General features: G+C 32.2%; 1 protein-coding gene across 7 annotated transcripts in view; it reads left to right on the top strand.

Moving 5' to 3' along the window:
* The window catches only part of LOC127705045 (uncharacterized), a 36,941-nt gene that overhangs the window by 12,449 nt on the left and 7,097 nt on the right, over nt 1-17,395 (top strand). For 6 of the 7 annotated variants that reach the window (XM_052209298.1, XM_052209297.1, XM_052209299.1 and 3 more), the window contains 13 exons: nt 912-935; nt 1,430-1,453; nt 2,565-2,588; nt 4,519-4,542; nt 5,060-5,146; nt 6,557-6,655; nt 6,889-6,990; nt 8,106-8,195; nt 8,967-8,991; nt 10,969-11,193; nt 12,632-13,147; nt 14,035-14,141; nt 15,691-16,144. In XM_052209298.1, coding sequence (XP_052065258.1) covers nt 912-935; nt 1,430-1,453; nt 2,565-2,588; nt 4,519-4,542; nt 5,060-5,146; nt 6,557-6,655; nt 6,889-6,990; nt 8,106-8,195; nt 8,967-8,991; nt 10,969-11,193; nt 12,632-13,147; nt 14,035-14,141; nt 15,691-16,144 — 1,801 coding nt within the window. The remainder of the gene's footprint in view (nt 1-911; nt 936-1,429; nt 1,454-2,564; nt 2,589-4,518; nt 4,543-5,059; nt 5,147-6,556; nt 6,656-6,888; nt 6,991-8,105; nt 8,196-8,966; nt 8,992-10,968; nt 11,194-12,631; nt 13,148-14,034; nt 14,142-15,690; nt 16,145-17,395) is intronic. The other variant, XM_052209303.1, reaches the window with a different exon arrangement.

Below are 17,395 nucleotides of genomic sequence, written 5' to 3' on the forward strand. Positions count from 1 at the left end.
TTTTTATAGGCTTAAATAACATAGTTTGGGTCCGTCCGGTTTTTATAGGTCGGTCGGTAGAAGTCAGACATTCAATATTTTAATTTAGTCTAATTTAATATATTTTTCTTTAACTAATTTCACACAAAACTGTAGCTTGCATTAAATGCCTGTACCAAGTCAGAAATATGACAGTTTTTATCCATTCATTTGATGTGTTTGCGCTTTTGATTTTGCCATTTGATTAGTGACTTTCCGTTTTGAATTTTCCTCGGAGTTTGGGATTTTTGTTATTTACTTTTTTCTATTCATCTGTTATTTTAAACATAAAATAATGACAATATATTATAATAAATAAATCAAAATACTGATAAAGGATAGACATATGAAATAGTATCTATTGTTCCCCCGTCCATCCTTCTGTTAGTTGATTCCACTTTTTCTGATCAAGAGTTGTGTTCCTTGGTTGATGGAACATACCATTTTATGACGTTTCCGTTTAATAACTTGCAACCCTCTAATCAGTTCTTTTCAAGTTTGAATATGTATTGTCTCTAATCTAATTGGAGGTCAAAGGGGATTGTGGCTATCGTCGACTATGCTGTTTATGAATTGTGACCCTTGATTGCTTTAACAATGACACTAACAAAGTTGGCAAAATCTGGTTTGCTGTATTTTTTAGAGCGTCTTATGATATTTAAAAAAAAGAGTCATATATAGTTCAAAAGATTTTCAAATAAAATTGGTATGTAATAATTCAAGATTATAAGTTAAATATGATTTGTAGAAAACACCATTAATCACTTTCAATATTTAAATTTATTGTAACAATCTAAATCTGCCATTATGCTTACAATAATGATGGGCATTTTCATCGTAAAATTACAACCTCCGAATACAAACATGATAAAATGTCTTCATTATTTTTGCAGGATAACAGACCAAGGCGGAGTTTGGTAAGATTTCTTCTTCAAAGTCAGTTTCCTGGGTTGTATGAAAGTGTCCAATTATAATGTCAATGTGTAATAACTTGCGAACCATTCAATCAATTTGTTTTTCAAGTTTTACATATATTTTCTCAAATCAAAATAGAAATCAAATGTTATTGTGTCAATTTTCACTCATGCTGTTTATGAGATATGACCCTTGAGTGCTTTAAAATGACACTAAAAATGAAAGCGAAATCTGGTTTGTTGTTATTTTTACAGCGTCTTGTTATATCTTAAATCAAGGCTTATGTTGTTTTTTTTTAAATTATCAAATATGATTGGTATGGGACAAGTCAAGGTTATAGGTTAATCCTAATTTTGAGATAAACAGATTTTATCAACTTAAAATATTTTGAATAATCTAAATATGACATCAAGTCTACAACAATGATTAGAACATTAATCGTAAAATTAAAACTCCTGTTTACAAACAGGATGAAAGGTTTTCCTTTTCTTTGCAGGATTTAACAAGAACTTTGGATGAGGTAAGAATTTCTTTTGAAAAGTCAATTTGCATGTGATGTATTGTTGTATATTAATTGCAGGAAAGATACAAGTGTATAGTAATCTTGTTTTGAAATGCACATAACTTATTTTGAGTCAGACAACTTTACTTCCCGTCCGTGGGTAGATGTCAAAAATTCAATTGTTTAATCAAGCCTGATTTGATATATTTTTCTTGAACTCATTTCATCCAACTTTAGCTTGCATATCTATTCATTTTTTTATATCGCGAGGAAAATAATAACAATAAATAATCATGAATATTTTAAAACACTGATAAAGGAGAGACATCATATATGGTATCTATTGTTCCTTCGTCCATCCTTTTATTTGTTGGTCATTCTGCTATTTTTCCAGAGCGCCTGAATATTTCCGTTTCTTGTTGGTATTTTTATTTGCATTCAATATTATTATCAAGCCAGATTTAATGTATTTTATTTGAACGAATCTCATACAAAACGATAGCTTGCATTCTATTCATTTGTTATATTGATAGGAACATAATGACATGATTATATCTAAACACTGGTAAAGGATAGACATTTTATATGGTTTTCTGTTGTTCCTCCTTACATCCCCAAGAAGCTGCATCACAAGGCTTTTCTTGGTGTGCTAAATTACGGGAAAAAGAATCTCATTTCGTATCCCGAAAATTTTACCACTTAAGTGAAAATGTCTGTGCATCGAAATGAGCCATTATGTATATCAAAAGTTACGATATGGACAGAGAAATTGAGGAAAAGGCTACCTGAAATGAATTGCGCAACTTGACCTAGATGTGACTCATGATTGCTATAACAAAGGCACTTAAAGATGTAAGCAAAATCTGGTATGCTCTCATTGTTAATCCTTCTAGTAATATCTTAAAAAGAGTCTTATATTGTTTTAGAAATTATCAGATATAATTAAGGGGTTGAAGTTTGTTCAAACTTTGGTGCAACAACGGATTGAGTCATGTTCTATATTTAAAGATATTGGGACAATTGAAATTCGACATCATGCCTACAACAAGGATCAGCATATTCATCGTAAAACTAGAACTCATGTACACAAACATGAATAAAACATGTAAATTGTCTTCTTATTTTGCAGGATAAAAGGGAAAGGTGGCGCTTGGTAAGATTTCTTCTGAAAAGTCATTTTCAAGTGATGTATTATTCATGTTACTGTCTTTTAACTGTACAGAAAGATACAAGTGAATAGTATCCTTGTTTTGCAATGTACATAACATATTTTAAATCCGATCAATTTTCAAGAGGACGGTCGGTAGAAGTCAAACATTCAATTTTTTAATTGAGCCTTAGTTCAAATATATTTTTCTTGAACTAATTTCAACCAAAACTAGAGCTGGGATTTCTTTTCGTTCGTTATATCAAGAGGAACATAATGACAATATATCATCATAGCTGTATCAAAACACTGGTACAGGTTAGACATAGTACATGGTATATGTAGTTCCTTCGTTAATTCATCTGTTAGTTGATAACACTACTATTTTTTCCGAGCATCTGAATAAATCCGTTTTCTGGTGGTATTTGTTTTGCCTAATCAATGTTTTCTGCATAGTGTTGTTTGTTTTTGATATTGTTTTCGTTTGACTATGGTGTTGTCTGCTGTTCCCGGAACAGTGGTTATTCATTGTAACTTAATAAGACTGAATACTATGCCCATTTCCAGTAGTGATAAAAGTTAAACACACCAGCTCAGAATAGTTTTAAGTAAAGATATTTATTAAAGCGCATATGTTCATCATTTGACGTCTCATATTTTGTCGTTGTAGCTCGTTCGTCGTTGTAGAATTCGTCTTTAGAATTCTACTTAATGTAAACCAAAGTTTGCATAAATCATCATTAGGTCGTATTTTTACAATTATTTATTACAATCTTTTGATGTTTTGTCTGTAGTTTACTAGGCAGTATTTCTAGTTTAATATTGATTTGATTGGAATCATAGTGTCACATCAGTTCCTGTAGAAATTGTATGATAAATTATATTTCAATCTCTTCCTTGAAACTACTTGATAAATTTAAATAAAAATCTATAGAATAAAATAGAACGGCATGTGTGTGGCTCACATGCGTTTCCACGTTTTACAAGAGAATCGTTCAGCCATTCAACCAATCATTTTTAAATTCTAATACACGTGTGTTGTTTATAATGTCAAAATGGAGGTATTGTTATCAAAGAAATGTACAGATAGATGCTAGTGTATTGCATTCTTTTTCTGATATGCACATAACATATTTGGAGTCAGACTGATTTTTGTTGTACCTCCGTCCATTCTTCTGTCATGAGAAAGTGATATCCCTCTCTGGATGCCATATACATGTTTTGTCTCAAGTGCTGTATGGAGTCCTTTAAAGTTCTCTGAAAATTACGATTGGAGTCAATCGTTTGCCAGTTCCTTTGGACGTTTATTGTACGTTATTTAGTTAAGGCACCTCGAAAAAGTAACATTTATCAGGTCTAACATATTTTTTCTAACAGCTCGTCTACCTCTTTACACCTATGATCTAGCGTTGACACGAATCCTTGCTTTACGATTTTTGCTATTTCCTTATAATATCGGGGACCCTAATATTCGCTGTTTGGATAAAAAAAAATTCTTCTTTCTTCGACGGTGCTATTTCAAATTTCCTTCTTGTTGGTCTTTATTTACCATCTTCCTCTTCTTTTGAGGATTCAAAATCTTGTTCTGATTATCCTGGCCAGCGAAGAGCTGGAAAATAAATGATCTTGCAAAAGACAGGACGAAAATGAGTATTCTGCAACATCAAATGAAGGAAATAATTGTGTACAAAAGAGAAATAAATATTCGCGTGGCTAAAAATCAATTGTCAATCAGCGAAAAAAAAGACTCCTGCACCACCCCGACCCCAGAATTTAAATGGTCGTCCCTTATTTAATACAGATTTTATCAACTTCATCGTAGAAAGGTATTGGAACAATCAAAATATGACATCATGCTAACAACGATGATTAAAATAGTATCGTAAGATTATAACTCCTGTCTACAAACATAATAATTTCTTTTTTTCTTTTGTAGGATAAAATGATAAGTTGGAATAAGGTAAAATGTCTTTTTAAAAGTCAATGATCATGTGACATATTGTGGTCTATGAAGAGAAAGATAGAAGTGTGCAGTATTCTCAGAGGAAGATTAGAAGTAAATCGAAATGACTACAGTTAAAAGAATTTTAATGTTCAAAATTCCAGAGGACAAAAAAGAGGCAAAAGATACTAAACATTCAAAAGGTCGAAGAGAAACTGACAACGCAATGGTATAAAACGAAAAACGACTAAAAAAAACAACAGTCTACTAAACATTACATAGAAAACTAAAGACTAAGCAACACGAGCCCAACAAAAAACTGGGGTCATATCAAAACTGATACATATTACAAATGTCTAGAGTCTTTTCTAAATAAAACTCTGAAATTATAGACAGCAATTTTACTTCCTCTTGATAGTCACTATATTTGATATAAGCTTTTGAAACTGTAAGTATGTAGCTTAGTATTTTTTTTACATTTATGATACATTCGTATGTTCAAGTGGGACATGGAAAAGGATTGTTTTACTTACAGAAACTTCTTACAGCTGCTACGGAGGGAAACATAAAAGAGGTAGAACTATGCGTAAAGAATGGAGCTAGTTTGGAATGTAAAGATGATGTAAGTGAAGTATAAATATTTAAAACATATCCAGGTATTTATCAAACAGTTCACCCAGGGTGAATCAGATAAGAATCATTCTTGTTTGTGCTAATTCAATGATAAATAGGGTAATTATTGGTTATTTTTCATTCTTCAGCATTCAACACACAATTACACAACACCTATCTATAGAAATTATGTTTTAAACACGAAATGTGAGAATTTTATTTATTAAACACAAAATGTGAGAATTTTATTCATTAAACACTGATGTGTACAAAAGATATACTCAAGCCAAATAAGTTAAGAAAAGGTCAAGGGGACCATCAAACTACATAAGTAGAAGAAGAATAGACAGATACGATTGCCAATAGAAATAGACAAAAAGACAAAACAAAACGTTTCTTAAACACTTCACAGGATTGATGAACTATAATCAACATTAAGTATGTCATTACACTGATGTATACCCTTCCTGTTTTATGTCTTTGAGTTAATGTCTGAAAACTTAATAATTACATACAACTGACATATTGGAATATTATTTATTACACTTATCATAAAGTTTGATAGTATTGTACACAATAACATCAATTTGGTTTGCAAATATATTGCAAACGTCATAACACAGGACATGAGACATTTCAGACAGTAATTCGTTACACATTACTAAAGGTACTAATGTTTACCATTTCTGTTCTAAACAAATAACCCTTAACAAACACTTTTCTGTTACTCAGCACAAACATTCGACACTTCAATATTTAACTTATTTACCACTCCAGTAATGAATATGTAATGTGACACCTGATCCTTCAGCAGTCATTTTCCACTTTTGTAATAAACCCAAACCATGTAACAGTCAATTATTCAACACTAATATAACATGGAACTTAACAAAACAAAATCTTCATCACAAACCCTTTCTATACAGTGTTTGCACAATTCATGAGACATTGAAATTCAATGATTATACTCAACACCAACATGTGACATTAAAATTTCTATTCTAATACTCAGCACCAATATATGACTGGCTATCTCACTTTTATACTCATGACTAACATGTGACAGGGCAATGTCGCTTTAATTTAACACCACCATAAGACAAAAACACTTTTTTTTATTGAAACCGTAGGACGATAGGAAAATGACACTTTGGTTATAAACACCATGGGATGATAAGAAAAAAGAAACTTTGGTTATTAAAACCCGGGGATGATAAGAAAATGAAACTTTCGTTAAAGAAACCATGGGATGATAGGAAAAAAACATTTTGGTTATTGAAATTATAAGAAAATAAGAAAGTAGCACTTTGGTTATTGAAACCATTTGATTCATGTGATATCTATTTTATTTGTATTAATTGAACAACATTGTCGAGATGAAGAGAAAAGTTTTGATGTCAGTAACATGTTGACATTACAGTTTGGAAAGACGCCATTAATGTATGCTGCCTACAGAGGGCACATGGAGATCGTCAGTAATCTGGCAACACACGGCTGTAATTTAGAGGCTGAAGACATGGTAATGATAGATATTGTATCCTCAGTCTAATCATACCCCTACTTATACTGAATCATCACAAAAAATATGCTATTATGTTAAGATATATAAAGGACAACAAATACAAATTATTCCAAGTAGGGTGTGAATTTACTCGTAACGTAAAACAAATAGTAAAGGTCTTATTGAGTTTCCTGACGAAAATGATTTGCTTAGATCTTATAACGTTTGTTTTATTGTTTTTATTTTAATAGGATGGAGCAAGAGCTTTACATTATGCTGCTGAAAATGGACAGATTGAAATAGCAATATGGTTGACAGAACATAGATGCAGTCCTTGGGTGAAAACACGAATGGTAACATTCAGTCTTAGTTTTGCACTAGTCATTTTGGAACCCTTTATAGCTTGCTGTTCGGTGTGAGCCAAGGCTCCGTGTTGAAGTTCGTACTTTGACCTATAATTGTTTACTTTTTACACATTGTGACTTGGATGGAGAGTTGTCTCATTGGCACTCATACCACATCTTTTTATTTCTATTAGATCTAATTCACAATATAAATTAACCAAATTCCGAAACTGTTCTACACGTCAGCATGCGTGTCCTATTTAAATTGATAAACATGATAAAATTCCACTTCATATGATGTGAAATGAGTATTGAACATTGTGCAGTCACTTGATTGTGCTTGTGCTTGTGAAAAAATCACAAACATAAATAATAATACTCAACGGTCACATATGTTAGCATTTTACTCACGCGTCATTGTGCTAATGAAAAGAGCAAAACAATAAGGAAAATGATACTACATATAGTTCGGCCTTTTACTCATTAATAATTGTGATATGAATAGAGAACAAAGATAAAATGTTATTAAAACATACAACAATTAAAATGATACTCTACAGTAACATATGTCATCCTTTTAATCATGTATAAACAAGAACAAATGATACTCCACAATGACAAGAATTATGATACTTCATAGTAATATATGTTTACCTTTTATATGAGTCATTGTGCTTGTGAACAGAACCCAAACAAGAATAATGATACTTCACAGTCACAAATGCTTTGAACACTTGCATGTTTTAGGGTTCCTAGTTATATTACACAAAAGAATGAATCATGCAATAGTTTATTTTTTTACAGTAATTAAAACTCAAATACATGTACATTTAATTTAGCTTATTGTTTCCTTTGATATATTATATTGAAGTAGAATTGTATTTCATTATTATAAAAAAATCTTATAAAATATAATTCTATATAATTGTTATAAGATATATTTTTATACAACTGCTTTAAAATATATCAAGTTGATTTTAAAAAGACAATATCCTGTATTGTGTTAGTGAAATAAATGCAATAATCACCCGTTATCGTCCGTTATGCCTACCAGTTTTTGAGATAAAAAAAAAATAGTACGTGTATGATCGATATAAGTAATACGGTACTTGATTGTATTTCAGGGTCAGACTCCGTATGATAAGGTAACAATAAAAACTAATGACTCTAAAAGGGAAAAACTGAAAAAGAAACAAGTGAAGGACTTCCTACAGGTAGATAGTTTGTCTTACTTATAATATATGATAAGAGATTTGCAAATATATCACAAAATATTAGAGAAACAACAGACTTGGTGCAAAAAAAACCAACAATAAACTGTTGCATTAAGCTTGCTATTTTTCATTATGGCATTTTTTGTCAGTTAACGATGTTAGTTGACAAATCCAAGTGCGCTTAATTTTACTAACGTGAGCTTTGGAATAGAAAATATCTTATTTTGATATGGCAAGTAAAGGATAATGTTTTATCCCCAAAAAAAATCCATGTTAACGATTCAGTCTTTTTGGACCCTTTTACCCTTTTCATGTTAAGCCTTTGCATGTCAGTAAACAATGACAATTGAGAAAGTTCCAAGCTTGTTATCCCATTTAGAGGTTGATACATGTTAAAACAATTGTATGAGCTCGTACACTGATCTTTGAATGTCTTTTGGTTTGTTTAGTTGTTTTTTTTTTTTTGCGTTGACTTGCTGTTTCCTAGGAGCATACATCACATTCTTTTTTTTTTTCATTTAGTCACTTGGTAGGAATGGTTATTCATTTTGACGTTCAAAAGATCCTCATTTTGTTTTCAATTTGAAATATAAGATAAACGCGATAGCCAAACTATGATTATGATTAGCCGACTTTAAAAAAATCTGATGACGACGAAGTGTTTTGATACTTTACAGTATTGATGTTTGGGAGACCATCTACACTCCTGCTCTATTCCGAACAAACTTTTAAAAAAGAAATGATATAATATAATATATTATTTTTATGTAGACTGCCATGATAGAGACCCCAGAAGGTAAGTCCTTACATCCTTGTTATTCTATCTTTGGCTTATATATAATTGCTTGCTTCTGAAAATTGAAAAAGATGAAAAATCTTAAGATCTGCTTATAATGAAAAATAATAACGGATAATACTGATGTATTTATCAATGATGACATGAAACACTAGTTCTATTTTACTTACTGTAGGGACATATGATACTGTCTGGTGTAGTTAGCAATAGCTAGTGTTATGTTATGATCTATGCTCATGTTTAATTTTCCTATTGGAATGTTAACTGTTCATGGTCTAATGATGCTGTTGGTAACTTGTTATTCAGTGTGGATATACTTTATTTATAGCTTGCTGTTCGGTGTGAGCCAAGTCTCCGTGTTGAAGGTCGTACTTTGACCTATAATGGTTAACTTTTAAAAATTGTTACTTGGATGGAGAGTTGTCTCATTGGCACTCATACCACATCTTCTTATATCTATAGACTGTTCATTCAATTGAAGAAAACACGTATATATTGATCATGTGATTAATAATGTTAGATCTTATACAAATCAATCTACATAGAGACCAGAGAGGTGGTATATAGTAAAGATATAGAAACTGTAAGGAGCAAAAATAATCTGCAAATCAGAGAAAATGATCAAAAACGTCAGTTGACTGGTCAAAGAAGTTGAGTGATATTTTTACCAATGTTTTTTTAATATCTTGGACACTATAGTACATAGACTGAATCTTTGAATACCAAAATTAATCAGAAAAAATAGATCCAAAAATATGTAAAAATCAGCTTATAAAAGTTATAAGCTGTATCCGGCGGCGGCGGTGGCGACAAAGATGTATTAGTTTGTGATTGGGTCATTTTAAGGAGAATCAATAGCAGTGGGTCAATGATATTTGGTATGCAGTTGTATAAGAATCAGTACAAGTCATTTTCAGGAAGTCAAGATACTCAAATTTTCCTGTAGTAGTTTCTATGTAAAAAACTTAACAAGGCTTTCGCCTATTTTGAGATATCTCTTAAATTGACTCTTGATTTCCAAATATTGGCCAACGGATATTATATCAAAAGATCCGGGGTCTTTAAGGCCTATAATTTATGAGTTATCCCAAACATTTCCGAAATACCGCTCAGTGTAGAGTAAACTCAAATAAGATGTCACTGATCTCTTTTGGCAATATTTGCCGGAGAATCCTTAGTATAAAATGAATAATTTAAAATAAATGAACTGATTCGTTGTAAAGGTTTAGTTATATTCTCTTGATTTTTTTACCAATCATGATCAATTTTGTCCGCCATCATATGATATTAGGTATTGCACTTAGATTGTTTACAGAATGAACAAAGTGATTTTGACGAACGTGAACCATTTAACTTTTTCAAATTTATGATGGTTACCATCATTTGTCTGACTACAAAATGTGATTTTTTAAACTTATCAAATTAATAATCTAGAACTCATAGAAGGACAAACTTGGCCTCGTACAGGAACTGATTGCTGGATTGAAATATGGTAGGTCGTTGACAAAAACTTCTCATCTGCTTTAAAAGGGATGTAAAAACGTAGCTGTCATAGGCAATCCTGGTTCTGATTGACCAGTTTCTTGACTCTTTTTCTGGAAACTACAAAGCCTCATGTCGTGAAGCTGAATGGGATTCACTGAAACAAGCCACTGAACGCTCAATTTTTTTAAGTGATCTTTTCGTGGAGAAAAGAGGAGTTATAAGCTAGACTTGGTCTTTGAAATTACTAATTTTATATTATCTCAACATCGATAAACTATTGTAGCCTTAATTTATCCATGGTTAAAAACGGAAATAACATTAAATTAGTTGTTGCGTCCAAAGCGCTTTTCGGGATTTATCTTCATCAAGAACTTTTTACAGTCAACATTGTAACTATACTTACATTCTCAGTTTCTTCAACTCCTACTTTTTCAGAACTAAATAAAATTTTATATTTTTTAAGGGAAAAATATATTCATTAAATTTCTACAGATAACATTCACATGCTTAATCGTTTAACGGGCAAAGGCACCTATGAATCATTTGATATGCGATGCATGGTGACTGGTCAGTTTGCTGTCGGAAAATCTTCTCTTGTAAAGCTGCTAGTCGGGGATGTCATACCAGAAGGGAGACATCCTACAGACGGAATCTCTCTCCTTGAAGGACGCTGTGGCCTTGATGTCGAGACAAAACAATGGATTATTATTGATCCAGGTAAGGATCAACATTCACAAAATTAGCAATCAAAATTTAGAAACATATATAAAGAAAACACGTTGATCTTGAACTAAAGGAAAACAAAATGTTTGTACATAGATGTCTTTTTCAAAATGTTAAAGTCATCAATTTGATTTAATATTAAACTATATAAAATAAGGAGATGTGGTATTATTGTCAATGATACAACTATCCACCAAAGTTCAAATGAAGTGGATGTAAGCAATTATAGGCAACCGTACGGACTTCAACAATGAGAAAAACCCATACCGTATAAAAGGCCCCGACATGAAAAATATGAAACAGTTCATTGAGAAAACTGACGGCGTAATTTATAACAACACGGATTGTTAAAAACAAATATGACAGGCATGAACCATTGACAACTACTACTGAACAACAGGCTCCTGGCTTGGGACTGGCACATACAGCTTGTGGCGGGGTTACACTAGTTTGCTGGCGCCAAACAAATCCCTAACCTTGGACAGTGGTGTAAAAGTACAAAAAAGCATATCTCATCAGATCGATACAAAGCAGAAAACCTCTAACGAAGACTAAGACCGGACGTGGCAACGTATCTATACAACTCTCAACAGAAGAGAAACTAAGGAAAGATCTGAGAGTACTCGCAGGTTCTGGCAGATAGTTCAAAGCCAACAACAACTAATAAAAGATCATGTATACTTATCATGTTTAATATGCTGTACATAATAATAATTTATTATAAATCAATTAATTTATATTGTCACATTTTCATCTTTCACATCTTGACATCAAAAGTGCTTTCATGTGACAATAAGTTCATTTGCCTTATTATTGATATTTGAATCGTTTGATTATTAGACCTTATTAAAAATAGATACCTTGATACTAATCTTGCAGATAAATTGTAAAATTAGTCGCTTTACTAAGATACTTAGAATAATAGGTCAACTTTATTTGAATACAATGTGTTTCAAAATTATAAAATAAACATATATACATACTAGCGTGACAAATCTTTCTTTCGACAGTTTCTTATTGGGGGAGGTAGCAGATTGATAGGCTATTGTATTGGCTATTGGTTGTTTTTGTTTTAATTCTTGTCAGGCTTGTTGCTGTTTTAGAAACATGTATCATGACTATCAGATATTGTGATTGTACATAGCTGTTAAAACCAGAATTAATCTTGTGTACATATAACTTGTCGATTTAGATTTTTTACATAAGTTCAAGTCTTGTTATCTTGTTTTCAACATTTGCCTTATAATATCAAAATTACAAATAGACGAGATATAGTTGCATGTCAGTAGTTTGTTGATTTTTTTAAGTGAAAAAAAGGTTAATTGGCTTAAGGGTTTGTTTTATTGTTATTGTTCTGTTTATATCATAATTAATTTGTTATACATATATAACAGATATATTCCTATGTAGTGATGTGTTTTATTTCGTACAGAAACGTATGATCCGCGTGATGTTGTATACCAGAAGGTGTTAATGACCCCAGACGAAAGAGAACAAAGTAAGTCAACAGACCCGTTGGAAACCCTACAAGCATCACTCGCTAGCCCGTATAAAAATAAAGATGATAACCGGAATAATCCAGGTGCTCTCCTACAGCAGTCACAAGCTATGTCATTAGATCCCCCATCGTACACATCAGATGATCTCTCAAACCGCTCTCCAGCAGCCCTTTCTTTGTCACCTCAGAAGAAAATGAAAGCCAAGATAACTAAAGATGATATCCGAAGGAAAATGGAAATACTCCTTCAAAGCGGAAAATATAGGATGAAAATTGGACAACTCATCTTCTGGGACTTTGGTGGACAATATGTATATTATACGACACACCAAACCTTTATGACATACAGAGCTTTGTTTCTTGTCGTATTTGATGGAAGCAAAGGATTGCATGAACAGGTCCCCGATGTGATGTGTTTCCCAGGGCAGCATATGACACCAACTCCAGCAGGTAAAATAATGTTTAGGTCTTATATATTCTTGGATTTCAAATGTTTGGGTCTGAGCGTTCCTGGTGAAGATAAATCTAGAAAAGCGAACTGGACGCACGAAAATAATAAAGTGTTATTTTCATTTTTAATTATTTAGGTTTGAGTATTGCTGATGAAGATTAATCGACTTCACACGAAATATATATAGTGTTTTTTTCCTTTTGCACCGACTTAGAAATTCTACTTCTGTCCATATGAATTTCCTGCCACATTTCCATCCTTGTATATGATGTTAAGACTAATCAGAACGTTTTTCATGACTACTGCTGCTACAAAACTGCAACAACATTTCTGTATTAAACCCAAAGTTGTTTTTGCCTTTACATTTTTGATAAATATTTAAAGGACAAAAACAAGGATTATTGTCATTTCAGAATTATTCATGGTATATAATTATATCCACTTTATTCATATGAATTGAGTAAACATTACATGAACGATACTTATTTAAAGAGCAAAACATTTTTACAGTCATTGATGGATTGATGGATTGCTGTGTCAGTATAACAACACAACATTTGGTTTTAGTGGGAGAGAGAGCATGGTTGACATGTTACTGACAAATTTAACATACAGCTGTGAGTCAATGTCACCCTATTTGTGACCACAATGATTGTTTTCAACTCATATGGAAGCAAAACAATGCTATAAAATGGATCAGTAAATTTCCTGAGCCACTCTACCTGACAATTATCATTGATATATCATAAAAAATAAGCAAAATAGGTTAATCATAAAAAAATTGACAATTAAATGACCCTCAGATAATATTAGAAAGTGAAAACGGCCCTAAGATAATATTTGAAAGTGCAAATGGACCGATTCTAATCGTATTTTGTATTTTCAGTATTTTTACAACACTGGGTTAACTGCATCCTAACATATTGCAAGGCTGTCTATACAGGCATTCCAAAGATATTGTTCGTAGCTACTCATAAGGACAAAATACCAAGGGTAGGTGAATTATTCTAAAATAGCAAATGTATACAGAACATATTTGTTGCATTCTGAAAATACTGTGTTCAGAATCGACAGGAGTGGGTAAATATTATGATCAGTAAGAGGAAACCTATTGTGCAATAGAAAATATTAAAAATAAAATACAAGAACACAACATACTGGCAACACTAGTTCTGTAGATTAAAGATTAAGTAACAAAGAGAACAATTTATCAGATCGATCCTACTTGGATATCCTACATTTGATGTATCTTCTATCGAATCCTTCTTTATAACAATATAAATAGATTTCTTGATTAGGTTCCATAACTTCAGTTTCCGCTATATAGATGATGTTCTCTCAATGAATAATTCTAAATTTGGTGACTAAGTTGAACGCATCTATCGCACCGAACTTGAGATAAAAGATACAATAGATACAGTTAAATATGACTCATATTTTGACTTACATCTAGAAATTGACAACGAGAGTCGGTTGAAAATAAAACTTAACGACAAAGAGATGATTTCAGCTTCCCAACTATGAACTTTCGATTTCTATGTAGCCACATTCCAGCAGCGCCTGCATATGGAGTATATATTTCCCAGTTGATACGATATTCCAGAGCTTGTATTTCCTATCAGGATTTTCTTGATAGAGGGTTGCTGCTCACAGGGAAGCTATTAAACCGAAAGTTCCAAGTGTTGAAGTTGAAATCATTCCTTCGTAAATGTTACGGACGCCTTCACGAGTTTGTTGACCGTTATAGAATATATTTTGTTCCAATTGTCGTCACTACAATCCCGTCCCCTTTTCCCCGAATATGACCTACCGAATTAGACTTATCACCAGGTTTGTACTAACATGAGTAACACAACAGGTGCCACAGATGAAGCAGGATTTGCTTACCCTTCATGAACGCCTGAGATCATCCCCGGTTTTTGATGGGGTTCGTGTTGCTCAGTCTTTGGTTTTCTGTGTAATGTTTTGTGTACTGTTGTTTGTCTGTTTGTCTTTTTCTTTTTTAACCATAGCGTTGTCAGTTTATTTTCGACTTATGAGTTTGAATGTCCCTTTGGTATCTTTCGCCTCTCTTGTTGTATCTGGTAGCGAATCGACCTTTATAAGACTACTTTCTTGGATATGTTCCGTTTGTTATATATATTATAGAATTCTGCGTTGTAATACTAGATCTATCTTACTTGGGTATGTTCCACTTATTTCAACCGTTTTTAAATCATCCTCTATCAGACAAGATAAAGCTTTTTCGAGAACTACTGAGCAGAATTACTTCGTTTTAAGTCAGCAGCTTGCAAGTGATGAGATGTAAATCTTTCGCTCTTTTAAGATCTGTTAGACACTCTTGTTTAAATTTTGCATTGCGTTAACAAAACCTTCTAAGGATTGCACTTACTATTTGTCAGGCCAAACAGCTTGATTCAGATGACCTTATCCTATATTAAATGAGCTCCTTCTAAACTTGTTAATTAGGTAATAGTTATTTCATGTCTCAGGGTATAACTTTTAGACACCAAATATTTGTTCATTTAGTACCTTTTTATAGGAGATTATTGATACACAGCGTGAATCGGTGTACATTGGAATAGAAGAGTTATTTAAAGACCACGAAGGACGACATCATCTGGTCCTTGACAAACGAATATTTGTCAATGCAACAGACAAATCGGACCCAGAAATTGAAATTCTGAAGAAAGCCATTACAGATCTCACGTTTGAACATCCATGTTGGGGAGAGAAAATGCCAAATGCTTGTGTTCCCCTTGAACTTGAAATTGCAGAGTTGGTAGCTGACGGGAAGCAAATATTGTCACTGACGGAGGTTCAAGAATTGAATGCCATCAGCAAGGTGTCCGTCCTGTCCCCTGAACAGCTCAGAGATTTTCTACATTTCCAACACTCTCTTGGGAAGATTGTCTATTTTAATACTCCACAATTGAGAGATTATGTGATCATAAGTCCGCTACTTCTGGTGGAAGTAATGAGATCCTTCGTTACGGGTATTTTATACTATTACTTCCATTTTGACACATTCCAGTTTGCGATTATTACGTCCTTACTGGTTATATTAATTATGCAAAATTATTCGTTATATGGATCATACTATTTTCTCAGGAGGAAGAATGGTAAAAACAGCCCATAGTATTTCTTTTGCCAGGCTAGCACCAGTCTTTTGTCAGATCGTTTTCAAATTTAAGTTGAAATTCAAGTACAATTGCACTGACCTCCACTGTTTGTTTAATAAGGAAATTGAACAAAAACATTAATAGAAAATCTCGAAACATTTTTTAAAAATCAAATGCTTCCGAATTTTAATAGTATATATTTGTTATCCTCTAAGACTTATCGTTGCTGACCCTATACGCCTTCAAACATGAAGCCTTTATATCACAAGAAGCCAAAGTGTAAAAAAAAACTCAATAACTAAATAAACAACATATCTTTATTTTAACATGGTGGTCACTTTTTCTAAGAACAGAAAAAGCAACATGAATTGGCACTCAAACTATAAGCAGAACGTATTCCTTATTATGATAGATTTTAGAATACAATTGACTAAGTCCAGAAATACTAGGGGTTGGTTACATTCTTTAAAACTTCAGTAGAATATTTGTTTTGACATGTTTAATAGGGTTGGACAGTAGCGATGTTAAGCCTGCAATTTTAATGTGTAAGAAAGGCATTTGATAAATGTTTGTCATCATTAAGTACTTCATAGTTAGATACAAGTAAGAATTTAACGGGAACACAATTACACTAAATACCACCTCGACATTTAAAACAAACTACACATTAGTACAGTTACATGTTTCTCGAGTACATGAAAGGTCTGTATTTAAAAAGCAAATATTTATTTTCAGAGTTGAGTAAAGCACATTGTTCAAGTATGTCTCACAAAATATACTGGTTATCAATTTAATTAGAAAATAAATTGCTGAAATAAAATTTTTAGTTTGTCCAGTTCTCCCTGATCCATATATAAAGTTTACCAATTTAGATAGCCAAAACATGAAAAGCAGAAATACTTTAGTATTCAAATCAGTGGATGTGATTTTACCGTGGGCTGTAAACTTGACATCAGCATTCGAATACATCATATGGATAAGCAAAACTACCAATTTTCTTTTAATGATGGTAATCTTTGCAGTGATTGTCGCTATATACATTGTTAAAAAACATATTTTGTAGTAAATATTTGTAATGAAAATATATGACATAATATGATAATATAGAACTGATTGTTTAAACTT

This window comes from Mytilus californianus, unplaced genomic scaffold (assembly GCF_021869535.1).
Source record: "Mytilus californianus isolate M0D057914Y unplaced genomic scaffold, xbMytCali1.0.p SCAF_6, whole genome shotgun sequence".
Classification (NCBI taxonomy): Eukaryota; Metazoa; Mollusca; class Bivalvia; order Mytilida; family Mytilidae; genus Mytilus; species Mytilus californianus.